Here is a 15275-nt window from a genome sequence, read left to right as displayed (position 1 = left end):
GTCAAACTAATTATTTTTTCCCCTGATAATCACCCAGCATGCTTCTAGCTTAAATATGACTCACACACATGCAAGGAGCTAAGTTTTATATTCAACTGTAGCTGATGAACAATTGTAATACTGATTATTGCTGAGGAAGAAGAAAGGTTCTAGCTGGTTTTTTCTTTTTGTTTGCAACAAGCATATCTTCCAAAGCAGGACTGAGGCCAGTTTTGTTCCTCCTGTTTAAATTAAACCACCTTTACAGTAAACTATTACCTTGTAAAATAAAAATAAAAACAATGTAAGCTGTAATCCTTGTGAACTCAGACCTTTTTCGGCAGGACAGAAAAAATTTGTAACATATTTAATGCTTTTTTTTTAAACTTCATCCAGGCACACATCTATTCTTTAGGTGCAACATTGAAAGCAGCAATAGAATATGTAGTAGAACCTGAAACAGAATCAGAATTTGGGCAAGATCTGCATACTCTACTGGAGCAAATGCAAGAAGAGAACCCTGAAAACAGGCCAGATATTGAGGTAAATGAGCCCTACATAATTCTTTTTGTTAAAAAAAGGTGACAAAAATACTTCTATATGTGTACTCATTAATAGAGAGATGGTCTTTATATGTAGTATGCTCAGATTTTTGCTGAGTTTTTCCCAGACTGAGCAGAAATTCTTCTTTCTTCCTACTCTAATGGAGATACAGCCTGAAAAGGATGTAATGTTTTACAGTTATTTGATTTTTAAGAAGGTTGGGTGAATAATACGCTTGTGGATCTAAATTTTCTTATTAACTTTTTTCCCATTTAGTATTTAGTTTACAGAGAGAGTAAGTCATTAGAAGTAAGAGCACAGGCATTATGCTGCAAACTTTGCATGGTGCCTCAAATGGTGTTTGGATTGCATTTAAGAAGGGGATGGAGGGAGCCATGCCCTAGGAAACCTCTAGTCTTTGAATGTTCAAAGCATTACTACTAACTTGTTTTTCTGTAAATATATAAATGTTTAGAAGTATTGATTAGATATCTTGACTGGTTTTGTATTTTATTCCATTTAGCCTCTTATTTTACCATCAGTTTTTAGAAAGTATTTGAAGATATATATATATATATTATTTTTCAAGATGATGTTTTCAAAGGATTTATATTGTAAATATGGGTTACCTAACACAGTGTTACTTGACATTAATGAGTGAAAGTTTAGATTTAATGCATTGTTTTTGCAGACTTTCGGACTGTAGCCACAAAATAACAGTGGAAATTTCTTGGGTGGAAAGGGGTGAGGGGAGTTATACGGAGGGACACCCATAGACTTTTCTAGGCATGACTATACTCCAGCACGGCTGGATACCTGTCTCACTTTCTCCTGTCCTTCCTCAATCTGATATGTGAGCCAACAGAGCCAAGTTCTTCCTTTCACTTACAACAGCAGAAGACTAGTTGAGCAGGTTAATGGGGAAGAACAGCTCCTCAGAGCTGTGAGGTCTCATCAGTGTTTATCTAGGAATAGTTACTGAGGAAACAGTGGGATGCATTTGGAAAGGCAGGTCTTTTCTACTCCCTGCCCAAAGTGACAGGTTTTTAAATGTGTGAATATCTGTAGTTAATTGTGTGCGCAACCAGTGCTAATGCCATCAAATAATGCTTATGCTACAGACTGAGATAAGTTATACTGTTTGTTGTGATCTGATAATGATTGCTTTCTCTAGTTGGGAAGTGTTTTCTAGATATTTGTATTTTGCCATTTTTAAATAACTCGGGATTTACTTTTAATGTAATTTCAGTAATAAAAACATTCATCATCCTGCCGCTGTCACTCAATTCAAGTGAATCACTGGCTGTTTAAAAAAATTATTCCCACTCTAGCTTTTTACATTTCCAGTATGTTATTCATAAAGTATCATTTAAGGTTATTAATTTTTATCAGTTGTTCTTAGTGTTCTAACTGTAGGCTAGAACTTGAATTGTATAAATTCAGATGTACTGTGTGAGTTAACATGATTCACTTTAGTCAAAATGCACAAATTATTCATTATTAAATAAGTATCTAACACTAATTTTCTCTAGAGCATTTTGTCATTATGTGAAGAAAAACTGAAGATTGCTTCATCAAGTAACATTTGTCGAAGCCTGTCTGCTGTTGGAAGAAGGGTTCTTTCAATTGAATCATTTGGTGCTTCTCAAGGTAACCTTAAAATGTATTTAGTCTAGAACTTTAGATTGTCTGACCTATCTAATGATTTTTAAAATACTATGTGTACTTTACTGTTATAGGCTCCTTTCTACATATCAGAAAGTCATTATTAAATATTTGTGGATTCAGGGTGGGGAGCAGGGGACATACAACTCTCAATAAACATAATTAATATATTTTGTGTCTTTTACGATTAAAAGTGACTTGTCCAGAAATAATTGTGTGTAACATGCTGAAGATACATAACAGAAGTGGCAGAAAAAGCAATATAAAGATTTACTAGAGAAGACTGAGAGGTTTAAATACACATTTAATATAAGCATCTGTTTTTGCATCTAGATGTATGTGATAACATGTGGAAGGGAAGAATGTGTCAGAGAAGTTTGGGATCTAAATTACATTCCAGTGAGAAAAACAACATAGCAGGTGATTCGTCTGCAGTGGAAGATATGACAGCTACCTGTCATAAGGACTCTTCAATAGTTACTATGGTGACTGGCAGAGAAAGTGGTTTGAAGGAAATGCAAATTGATCTGGATAATGAGAAAACTCAACGTTCTCAACTTGCAACTCAAGCTAAAAAGAGCAAAGAAGACGACAAACATACAGTTTATGCTGACAATTTTGCTAGTGTTGCTTTGGATATAAAGTCATGTGTTACTGACCTGGAGAGAGATGGCATTTTTAAGAAAGGTTCTTTGAGAAAAATTAAAACCTTTCCAAAGTTACCACTTGAACCTGCCGATACAAATAACTTTTTTACTTCTGTAACCAACAGTGGAGCACTAGCTAGGAAAAATCACTTGCTAACACAAGAGTCACTACCTCTAGACAATAATAATGAGGTTGCTTTTTCAAAGGGAAATCTTAATTCACTTGCTATTAATAGTCCACCAAAAATAGAACCAAAGAATCACCAGGTTAATGATCTTCATTTAGAAGTTCCATGTGTGTGCACACAGGTGTCTGGCTTGAATCTAGAAGAACACATGTCACTTATTAATGGTAAAAAGATAGGGTTTGCTTCATCTGATCACAAAGAAGACTGTTCTGATGCTACCTCTGAAATGCCAAATACAGCTGGTGTGCTAAAAGGCCCAAATCAATCAATTGCTGGAGCAAAAATGCTAGACAATTACATGGCGTTGGAAGACTCTTCTGAAACACTTCAAGGGTCAAATGAAAATTCCTTACCACATTTTAACAAGATGGCATCAGTGCTAACGACAAAACCCAGTGGGAACAGATATGGATCAAACCTAATTAGGTCTTCAGAATTAAGCAACGGTGTGATGAGTGCAAACAATAATGAAGATAATCTTTGTGGAGGCAGAGGGTCAGAAATCAAAAGTAATGAGCAGGTAGTAAAAATAAAGTCTTCATTATATAGTTGCTGTAGTCACTTATGTGGAGATGAAATGACTTAAATACTGTGCAATTTCTTCCCCCTTTGTCCACTTTTAGCATCCTGGAAAACTGAATTTTGCTAGTCTGCACACCTTAGGAGTTAATATTGGAAACTTGGTGATCCTCTTTTCCTCTCTAAAAGTCAAGTGCTACAGTGAAATTTATGCTATTGCAAAATCAATTTTAATTTTAATTTTTTTTTTTTTACAAATGGAGTATACTCACTAGTGTGTTAGAGCAGCATACTTAATAGCTGATTACATTTGTAAAAGGACATTACCAAAGCATATGTAGATTTTTAACTCTATGTTACCGCGCATAAAGTTCACTACCTTGCAGTGGACCTCCCAGGTGCTTATGAAAGTTGCAGAGTTCCTGATTGTAAACCTGACCTCACTGAAATCAATGGCAATAGCCCATCTGCTTCAGGAGTAAAAAGACTCCACTTTTTTTTTTTTTAAACTACATGTGCATTTAAGTTTTTGAAAATTGTACATATGCTGTATCTGTTCTGTGTTCTTAAAATACTGCCTCTGTGTTTTTATGTATATTTCATGATAGAATTCAAATATGTGCACAATATGATGGATATGTTGTCTCAAGCATTTCATCTTTATAAATAGCCAAATAAGAAGAGGGAGAGCTGGTAATTAGTTTACTAGAATTTGTTGATAGATAGTTGTAGTGTGGTCTCTTCTCTGCTCAAATTACATTTTCTCTGGGTGGACAAGTTTGGTCTTTGACTAGATGGTGCTGTCTTGTGCCATGATCAAAGAGACGTAAACAATCCATGTGATAGGAGAGCTGCTAGCTAAAAATGCAGGATGGTTGATGCTTTACCAGCCTTGCTCTGACTTGATAAAAATGAGCAGCACAAACTTCACATTTCATTTCCAGAAATTATGCTTAGGTGAAGATGTGTGGGTTTTTTCTTACTTGTCTACTGACTCTACAGCCTTATTCTCCTTGCCTGATAGCCAGTCTTCCAGCCATCCCATGCAGTGGCACCTAGGGTTATTTTCAGTCTGTGTCCATCTCTCTTTTCGCCTTGCCTGAACACCTCTACTGGAGTAGTAACCTAGGACTGTCAAGTGTGTAAAGAGCCTTTGATTCATCATAGCTAAAAAAAATAATGCATCATTGAAGATTGTTGTAACTGCTTTTTTCCCTTTCCTGCCTCTTCTAATCTCAATAACATGTGCACTTACTAAATTCTTAGTGTGGGAGGATAGTAAGTACGGATAAGTACCACATGGCATGGTTTTGCTGTCTGAGGGAATTAGTCATTGTATGCATATTGAATCCTTTATTTAGATTTTTAAATCCTGCAGGTGCATTTTTCAGACTCTGGGAGAAGTTCCATTTACTGTAGACATCCTTTTTTTTTCCCTTTTTTTGTGTTTTCTCCCCCACCACCCCCACCTTTTCAGCTCTGGACTATGCAACCTTATATATTCAGAAGAGAGTGCAAATATTCATAATCATCCCGAAGTCTTCTGCTTTTGCAATGTCATTTGTTACTCTGGATTTACATGAACATGCTTCATTTGGTAGATGTGCTTGTATTTCTAGCAAGGATCATAGCAATTTCAGTCACTGACTTCTTGGGAGAAAGCTTGTTAGTATACAGAAATCTAGATAAGTCTTAGTATTCAAGCAACAAACCACTGTGTGTCACCTTAATGTGCAAATCTTTTTTTCTGAGTGGAAGGCTTTTTTTCTTGCTAAACAGTATAAACCTAGGAATTCATTTGCATGTTTATTTGTAATGGTGAAGATGGCTAAAACTGTCAGACTACTGCAGCTGGTTTGCTAGTTTTAGGGAGTTTGGTTTTTTGGTTGGGTTTGTTTTGTTTTGTTTTGTTTCATTCCAAGAAATAAAGGTACCACACTTAAGTCACTTGCCTTGAGGTAGAAATGGGCTTACTTAAGCCTCAGTCTTACAGTGCTGTGGTGAATAAGCAGCCATCACTTAACATAAACTTAGTGGTAGGAGTTCTTTAAGGAGGACAAGATCTGTTGAAGTAAGATCTATATACTGCCCTTACTGGATTACCAGGACACCAGTTTAAGTCTGAGTACATGAAGATACTTTCAAAAAAATAATATTCATCAGAATTATAGTTTCCCAAATTTCTGGCACGATTTAAAAACTAACAAATGTCTTGTTTGCTTTTCCTGCAGCAGCACTTGAGATTGGCACACAGAAACATAAACCAAAATACGTTTTCAGGTTATTTTGCCATTCTTCTGAAATCCTATTTTTCTTCAAATATTTCATCATCAATTTAAATAATGTGTTCTTCCAGCTGTTCTGTGAGCAGAATTTCGTTCTTCCACATAAGTAGGCTGTTAGTAGAAGTGAGGTTATCCTGCTCCCATTGACTTCACAGGGCAATCACACTGAATTAGAGAACGTAACTATTATTCCAGTTACCCTAATAAGCAGTGTCATAATACATGTAATCGGAAATGAAGACAGCAGGGTGGGTTGTCTATGAAACTGGAGGTTTATAGCTGCGTTTTTCAGTAGAAGAAAGGTTAGACAAGACTCATGGTCTAGATTCTTTTCTTCGTAATAAATTCCAGCAAATATCCAGGTTCTGACACAGAAATATTATCCTATTTAGGGAAATCCTAACTTGGACTTAAAAAAACCCCAAACAAACAAACAAACAACAAAAAACTACCTAGAAAAAAACTTTGATAATGTAACTGCTGTAGGGAGGAAAAATCCCATCTAAATATATCAACATCTGTGAGTAAGATCTGGGTTTCTGAAATGGCTGTCTGTTCCCTGAAATGCTGAGCTTCTGGCCTGGTAATATTTGTTTACTGAAGGACAGTCATTCATTTTCAGTAGTCATTGAACTGTACAGCAGACTCTTTTATAAGTCTTCTTAGAGAAGCAGCAGGGGTGGAGGGGTGAGTAATGTTTTCAGCTTCTTTTTCTTCTTTCGGAAAACAGATTTTATTCCTCAGGCTTCTGATGCATGGCAGTTTCTGCCTCTCTTACCTCCTGAGAATTGCAGAAATAAAGCCACACTGTGCTATCCCTGTGTCAAAAAGTTATAACTGATGCATCTCCTTCAAGTTCCCTTTTGTTTCTTTGTGCCAGAATTTCACCAAATACCTAAAAATGTTTGGGGTTGTTTTGTTGTTGTTTTTTTAAGAAGGTAAGATTTGAGTGTGAGAGTTTGTTTACTGCAAAGACATAAAAAGTGTGAAGCCCTAACTGATGTGAATTCTGTCTTCTGGGCTAAATAGAAAACACCTCAGAAGACTTTCAGTGCTGCTCTTTCATTAGTTTTCTATAACAGACAAGCATGATTGCAACAAACAGAGCTTTTACCATAGTATCTCTAGCATCTCCTTAACTATTTCTTGTTCTTTAGAGAGTGCAATACCTGTCCCATCCGGTTGAAGATCAACCTTGTCTACTCTGGAGAACAGACTTTTTCTTGCCTGTCAATACTTCTCCAGTGGACAATATTTTTCTAATACTCCAACACAGCTGCTTCTTAATGTTGTGTGCTTTACTGCTAGTAAGCATTACTAAAAATACTTGCTTGCTTTTGTCTGGCTACTGCAATGTATCTTGTGAGGGTTTCCCTAATAATTTTTATAGTTTTGCATGCCATAAATAAATATTTTTCACTTCAAGTTTGAGTGGGGATCTTTTATTTCTCTAACCAATTTCATTCCAATCAGGTGTGCCTCATCTCTAATGCTTTTAAATGTTTCTCTGATTCAAATGCTATGCCTTTACATGGGAAGGGTTAATGGGAACCTGGCATATATACATTTGTTTTCTGTTGGTCATTCATATCCAGTCAAGCATGGGAGCAGTGAAAGGCCATGTAGCTAGAGAATGACACTTGAACACTGGGGAAACAACACTTGAAGGAAAGAAAAGTTGTCAATTCCCAGAATTATACTTAAGAAAAGAGTAATGAACATCTTGCTTGTTATGTCTGTTTAAAATAACCCCAGCACTATGTTCATAAAATACAGCATGTTGGCATAGTCTGCATGCTTTATTGAAAGTTTTGGTTTTACAATTCTGGTACCAACAATGAAATAAAAGACCTGTTAAATGATCTTTGCAGCACTGAACAAAAAAAACATCACTTTTTCAACAAGTGACGTTTAAAATGCAGTATTTTTCACATAAACCAAAATGTCACTAGTAGGTAGCTATAGGCAATAATAACTCATGGCTTTTTCCTATTTTTCTGTCAAAATTTGTGCTGTGAAAAACAGTTTCTTATTTTAAAAACTGGGTTATATAATTTCTGTGATGAAAAGGTCTGTTACAGAGCATGAAGAAAGAATTTCAGGAAGAGGCACTGCATTATAATTTTGTTTGCTCTTTGGTGCAACTTCACTGGTGATTATATATTAATAAATGTGTTCTATCGGTACTAAAATAATGCTTTAAATGAAGTGGACTTGAGGTCTTACATATGCTGAACAGTTGTCCTGAGCTTGCTTTGCTAAAATGTTTGAATAGATAGTTAGGAAACAACGCATGCTACAGGTGGTTTGATTAAAAAATTTTAATCATATGTTTTCCAGCACTTCAGGTATTTATTTTTTTCTTGGCAGTTGGGTGGAGTTTTTGAAGTTGTAGTAAATTGTAATAGCCACAAATCAGAGACTTGCATGTTAAAATACAACCAAACCTGAGACAGATGCTTAAATAAGGGATTTTTACATTTAAATGTTTACCAATACACAAACAGGTTCAGTGGAATTTAAATATACATGGCATTAAATGCTTTTGAGATATTTAATGTTAAATACCTTAAAGGTGAAGTATGAGGTGCATTGCATTAAATACCGTTTACTTAAGATTTGAGGCATAAATAAACATTGCCTCATAATCTTAGGTTGAGAAGTTTCCTTTGGAAACTATTTCAAGCAGACTGCATCTTTTTTTTTCATGACAGATTTAAATGTGTGATGAAACAGGTCGTACATACCCTGACTATATTAGGTAACTTTTACAAGGTCTTAGAAGGAGAAATCCCCAGCAGATCTCAACCCTCAGTCTTCAGATGAAGTCTTCCAGAATTCTCTCTTTCTGGTGTAGGAAGGTGAGCATGTGGAATAATTAGGACACTAAAAGAATAACCTCGTCAGGTTTTTTTTAATTTTTTCCAGGTATAATAATAATGGGGTTTTATGGTTGAAGTGGGGAGAGACTTGAATTATAGTAAGAGACAATAGCACTGTGGTTATTTATTAGTATCACAGGAGAACAACTAACATATGAATACTAGCTAGCAATATCAGTATTTGGAGTTCAGTCGTTCCCTAGGATGCTTGCCAGAGGGAAATAACGAAGGTGTACGTCTAAAAGAATTTCACCAACCTGTAACCAGACTGCATCCTTTCTTTTCCTGACTCAGGTTAATTTGACCATCCTGTGGATGGCGGAGATACTCACTTCTGCTAGATTTGCTTTTCCTACATCATTTTTTCTTCTGAAACAGAATTTTTCTGATGCCTTTTCGTCCTCTATTTTGTTACCTGTCATTGACACTTTCTTCTTTCTTATCATAAACTTTTGCTGCTGCTCTTAGGGTTTATTCTTACTTTCCTGCTGTGCTTAGATTTCTTTCTGTCATTTCTTTCTTCCTCTAGAGACCTCGGTTATCCCAGAAGTGATGAGAGATAGCTCTCAGCTTTCTGATGTACAGCTAACTTCACTCTCCATTTTAGTGAGAGATTCTTCTTCCCCTTGCTGGCCATTCACCATCTCCTGAAGTGAGAGATGGTTTGTATGTGCAATACAGGAGGTCCATCTTCCTCTGCTGCAGCTTTTAGAGCCTCTAGGGACATAAACTCCAAGAGGGTTTCTCTTACAGAGAAACACATGGCAGTGGTATGTACTTACTACAAAAAATATTCTCAAATCCCAACACCTTCTTAATGTTCTGGTTAGTGTGTGGAAATTCTCTTTTGATTGCTCTCCACTTGTGCCAGCTGTGCAGGGTGAATTTGAAGATTTGGCTGCTGCTTTCATTGTAAAGTGGCCGTGAGCAAAGGCATTTGAGGCACGTGAGAACCAGAGTGCTACGGCGGGGGAACGCAGCACTGATCAGGGATAGTAACCATTCAACAGTACGAAGCTCTATCTTTAATGTTCTCTAGATTAATTCATTCTTTTGACTATCTGTCCTTTTCCTTCCTGGTATGTGATTGATGTCTTTTTATCAGACAGTTCAAGAGCTTACTTTTTTTAGATAGAATGAAGGAACACATTGATGAAAGAATTCTGCACTCCAGGCTGCTGGTGATAGCAAAATTTGAGAATGAAGCTTAATCTTATTACCTGGCTCAAATCTGTCTATGCTGAATTAAATTATTTTTTTTTATTATTTGCCACAATGGAGGATAGGACTATAAAAGCACCAAATTCATTTTTATGTGTGTTGGAGGTAGACAGAATATAAAACAGTAAGTAAATCAAAAGTTTTGTTTGCTGGCACATCTTGTTAAAAATATATAGTTCATCTGGTTCACCTTCAAGGAATATTTAAGCAGTACAAGCCCAAAGTATTATACATCTTCAGAAGGTCTTCTGGTAAAAATTAAATTAACAAAGTTTCAGCTATGCAAATTATTGCGGGTTTTTTTCCTCCTCCCCATAGATCACAGGGAAGCTATTTCTGTTTGTTGATCTTGATGAAAGTTAATGCAATAGTCTGTTCATTACATTTTTTATGATAGTGCCTCACTGAAGGGTGTTTCAGAGCCAGGATCATGAAAAATTGACTGCAGTAAATGACAGTGCAGAAACTGATCTGTCAAATGTAATGACATACTACCATTGCATGTGAAAGAGACCCTTAATCTACTCTAGATTTTACAAACATTGATTAGGATGTAAACGTGCTTGTAAAAACAACAGAATAGTTCAGAGATTTTAATTTTTGTTTCTGTTTCCTATGCTACAGTTTTGTTTTGTAAGTTTTTTTCAAGAGTTAATCCTGAATTGCTTCTGGTAGTTCTTTCCCCCAACATGGCCTAAAGTTGACATATAGAGATAGTTTATCATCTTAGGGCTGTATATGCAACAGAAAATGTGCTGTGCTGTTTTTTAAAATAGTTGGATGGCTCTGCTCTAACCCAGAGGTTTCTGCCTACAGTGAATTTTTTACTGTTTCTTTGGCAGATGAGTGTAAAAGTGATAAGCTCTTCCATTAGCACAGCTTAATCGGGAAGGTGTCTGTACAGTCCTATCAATGTCAAGTTCTTATATTCACCAAAAGAAAAAAAATCACAAAATGTAAAGCACGTATTCTCTGAAAAGCAGTACAATATCTTTGTCACGTTAAAGTATTATGCCAGGTATCCAAATCTAAATTGATAGCCAGAAAAATAAATGCTGTTACTACAAACTGAGCAGCCAGTGATTAAAAACAAAACAAAGTACTTGGACTTCAAATAAACCTGTCATTAATTCTGTCAGTATTGTTAACGTCTTTCACAGAAGAACAAGAAAAGTTGATGAAATCTTTAAGGTAAGACTTCTAACACAACTGTCAGGGTAAATCAGCATTTGAATGTGGGAATTTTTTTTTGTTGGTGGTGATTATTTGCATTTTTGTGTTTTTAAGTTTAGGTGGTGTTCCTATAATTATGTGTCAACTTTGACTTTCTGAAGGAGTCTTTCTTTAGTATGATAAGAAAGAGCTTCCAAACAGCTCACTTCTCTTGAAACACTTCTATTCTTGCTGAAATCTCACTTGAATTACGCTTTTGTTATGCAATTAAGAAACTACTGGGTCATCTATACAGCTAGCTAACTGCAGGATGCTCTTTCCATAAGTATCATTAATTACTTGCAAGTGCAATAAATATCTTGATGCTTTTTAGGTGACTGCATTGTATATTAGGATTTACTTTTTCATTGCATCAGTAAACATTTTTAGTTTGTGATAATTTTTAATAACTTTCTGCATCCTCACTCTTTTTTTCAGTGGATCTCCTTAAAGCTCCTGTTGTCCTGGTATGATAAACCTCTGACAGACTATGAACTCTGGGCGTTATGTCATGAGTGTTTATGTGCTCTGCAGACTTGCATAGATTATCCAGGTATAGTCTTAATTATCTTAATATATTTGCTTAGTTATTTATGTTCACTGTATTGATGATTTTTTTCTCTTTACTTTGTTGATGCAACTTTCATTGTGTACAAAAAAATAATAGGCAGTATTTCTAACTACACTTTTAAATTGAGACTTAGAATTTTTACTCAATTTGGAATTTTCTTCCACATATAGAAGAAAATAATTTTTTCTCTTTATTCTGAGTTTTGTTGACTTTTGTGGAGGAAATAAATCTTAATGACTAAAAGCAATGAAAAAAATTTGTGTTTAGACATTTTGGGAATGGAGAAACTACTGTGACTTTTAAGAAAAAGGCTTGGGAGTTGTATCTTAAAAGCAGGAAAAAATAAGTTTTATGTATACACAAACATAAAACTTCCTCTTTTGCCTGGATTTCTTTGTGAGAAATGATTCCTGAAGTGTTTTTGACAATACAGGGCTTTGTCAGTTTAAAGCATACAGGGTCTTGTCATGACATTACTCTGTCCATGTTCCCTATGCTTCAGTCTATAGAAGAATTTCCAGAAGTCAGCTTCTGAGAAACAGGGAACTGTCCTTTAACAGAATTTGAGTATGTTGCATGTGACTTGGGAGAAGACCATCCTAAATTTCTGTAGGAAGTCTGAATGTTGGTTTAGCTTATACTAATAATAAATCTGTAGCTGTCCTGATAAACAGCAGAGATTCCCACCCCCCTGCCTTTCCTCCTCCTTCTTTTAAAAAGCCTGCTTTTGAGGGTTTGGACAGGGATGAGTTTGAAGTCTGTAACTGAATATAAACACTTGGATAGTAAGGTACAGAAAACTTACTGCATCTCTTTGGTTTTCAGCTTCAGTTATTTTATCTTTCATGATACAAAACTATTAAAAAGGAGATTGGCCATAAGTGGAGATTTCTGAGCGCTTGAAGCAATGTTACCCTTAAAACTAAGTATTTGATAACACCTTGCAACAGAAAGATTATTTCAGCCTCATAGCATGTTTCTAATGTTTGTGAAGGTTTCAAATAGCTGCACATAATGGCCCAGATTCTCATTTAATATGCTTAGCCAGCTTCTGTTACCATACTTACATACACCCAGAATGTAGAAGTCTTCAAAATACTAAAGACTGAGTTGTGATGTGAACCTTATGTAGCCTGTAAAAGTGAACACAATAATACAAACCACTAAATGGAAGGCACCTTACTTAAAATTCTGAGAAATAAAGCTACCTTGAAGTCGAATATTGTTTCCAGATCTAGAATATTTCTGCCAGAGAATTCACTACCTGTTATGAGAGTAATTGTGCATTGTCAAATGACAGTGGTGTTATTACTTCTGTGCCCACATGTACATACAGTTCTATCAGCATTCCTTTTGAATGATATTAACTTATTAAAGGTGAAGCTGATGTCACATGAAGTGTTTGTTAAAACATCCTTTGTCTTAATACTGGTAGAGTAGGGTTGGTAGCTGATCAGTTATAGTTAAATATATGAAGCGTGGAACAAGCTGGATTATTTAATGATTTATTCATTTAGACAACCTTTTCCTCCAAATCCTTCCTTGATTATACTTCTTTCATTAGTCTATGCAGGAATTATCTGGGTGAGAAAACATACCCAAGGCTAGCTTCTACATGTATTTTTTAATTCAGTCCTGCTACAGAAGTCGTTTGTACTCTCCGTTGAGATTTATTTCCTCTCCTCTTATCAGAGGATGTTGCTTACATGTTGCTTACGGGCACTTTAGAGAACCCAGGTGAGAATTCTCATGTTGTATTGTACTCGTTGAGACCTGGTTTGCCTGAACTGTGCTGCAGATTCAGGGCCGGAGGCATTAACTCTTGAGAAGCAAAGAGCGAGCATGAAATATTCTCAGGAGAGCTGCCTCTGCAGAAATAACTAGTAAAGTTGCCCATTCAGAAAAGCTTTGCTTTTCAAGATATATGCTTCAGGTCCAGCTTAGGTATTATCAAAGGTAGTAGGCAAGCCTTTATTTACATCAAGCATAGTGAACAATTTAATGGCTTTAGATGTGTTTTGTACAGGTAACCACAAAAGTGAAAGGATTATTTCCTTCAATTATTTTTTTTCTCTTAGACCTCTTCAATTTATTATTTAATAGTAAATTAATATTTGTTTTACTCTTAGACCTCTTTAACTTTTTATTTAATAAGTAATAGATTTAATGTTTTCACCTCTTATTTATGTTGATGTAAGAATCTATTCTCCTAGTACTCTCTTTAATAAGAGAACAGTGTATTTGATGGTAGTCTGCAAAGGCAGGACTACGTTGCTAGCCAGGTGGCTTGCTATATTGAAACACGTTAAATTACAGTGTGCTTTGAAGACACCAGATAGACACAGTCTCACCACAAGATTTCCATCATTGAATTTATATAGCATGATTTCATGACCTTAGTGTTAAGTTCCTGAAGACCTCAGATGATTTAAAATAGTTTTAGAAGTCAGTTATTTCTTTCCTAACTATGGGAAATTTCAGGGCCTTGCAAACACCAGTCTATGTAACATTTCTTCAGTGGGAGAGTGTGTGTGATCATAACTCTTTGGGCAAGACTGGACTCTGACTCCGTATCCTATCCCACCCAGAGAAGTTCTGGGTGTGACCACATCTTGGCTGTCCTCAGATAATGACCCTGTATTTTGGTGGAGTTGGAGGAGGGAAGAGCAGAGAGATTAAACACTTGAGATTAATTGACTGTCTTTCATTGGTACCTTGCGAGAAGGTACATCTAACTGGTGGGGGATTTCTGGTTTGTTCCTTTCTTGGCCTTCCTTTTCAATGCTCGGTATAAAGAGAATGAACTTCTGGTATTCTAAGCCATTGTATTTATTGCAATCCCATTTTATTTTACTTTCTTGTCTTTGTTTTGCAGGAATTACTTTGGGTGATGATGCACCTACTGTTTCTTTATTGGGTGGTGTCTGTTCTAACAATAGTGTTATTTAAAGTATCATTTATCGTAGGGTAATTGCTGACATTGCAAATGATTTTTTAATTTATTTGATTAATTTTTATTACTGTTGAATAGTTACAAGAACAGATATTTACTATGCCTTGCCCTTTTGTGGCTTGTTTTGCAGTGGTGTTATGTTTGGACTCAGTGCTGATTGACGGCCATGGAAGTATCCTCTTTGCTGCTCCAAAAGCTGAAGGTAAACTAATTCCTTGCGTGTTCTGCTTTTACTTCTTTTGAGAGGGAGTGGAAAAGAAAGCAAACATCTTACCTTTTGTTTCTGGTTTCTTTTCTCATTTAGAATCTTGTGATGTATTTTATTTAGCTCCTGAAATTGAAGAAGATGATGTAGATACTGAGAAGGTAATGTGGTAGGTTATATAGGTTGCTATGCATTTTCTCACAGGGCAGTTGTATCCCTCTGCTGCTTGAAGAAGAAAGCTAAACTATTCTAAGATTCTGATAATATTTCTCATTTCTGCCAATATTTATTGGTTATCTGTGGTTTTTTTATATACTGATGTCCCATAAAATTAGCTGCTTCTGAAAAACTATTTTGCCTTCCAAAATTGTTGGAGTAGCTGCCAAAAACCTATTATTTGGTAGT

General features: G+C 35.7%; 1 protein-coding gene across 2 annotated transcripts in view; it reads left to right on the top strand.

Moving 5' to 3' along the window:
- KNDC1 (kinase non-catalytic C-lobe domain containing 1) overlaps positions 1–15275 on the top strand; it is a 65835-nt gene that overhangs the window by 24884 nt on the left and 25676 nt on the right. For both annotated transcript variants that reach the window (XM_055793706.1, XM_055793705.1), the window contains 6 exons: positions 376–522; positions 2055–2172; positions 2521–3542; positions 11580–11694; positions 14796–14867; positions 14970–15031. In XM_055793706.1, coding sequence (XP_055649681.1) covers positions 376–522; positions 2055–2172; positions 2521–3542; positions 11580–11694; positions 14796–14867; positions 14970–15031 — 1536 coding nt within the window. The remainder of the gene's footprint in view (positions 1–375; positions 523–2054; positions 2173–2520; positions 3543–11579; positions 11695–14795; positions 14868–14969; positions 15032–15275) is intronic.

This window comes from Falco peregrinus, chromosome 1 (genome assembly GCF_023634155.1).
Source record: "Falco peregrinus isolate bFalPer1 chromosome 1, bFalPer1.pri, whole genome shotgun sequence".
Lineage (NCBI taxonomy): Eukaryota > Metazoa > Chordata > Aves > Falconiformes > Falconidae > Falco > Falco peregrinus.
Note: the sequence above shows the minus strand (reverse complement) of the source record. Positions and strands in the feature narration are given on the sequence as shown.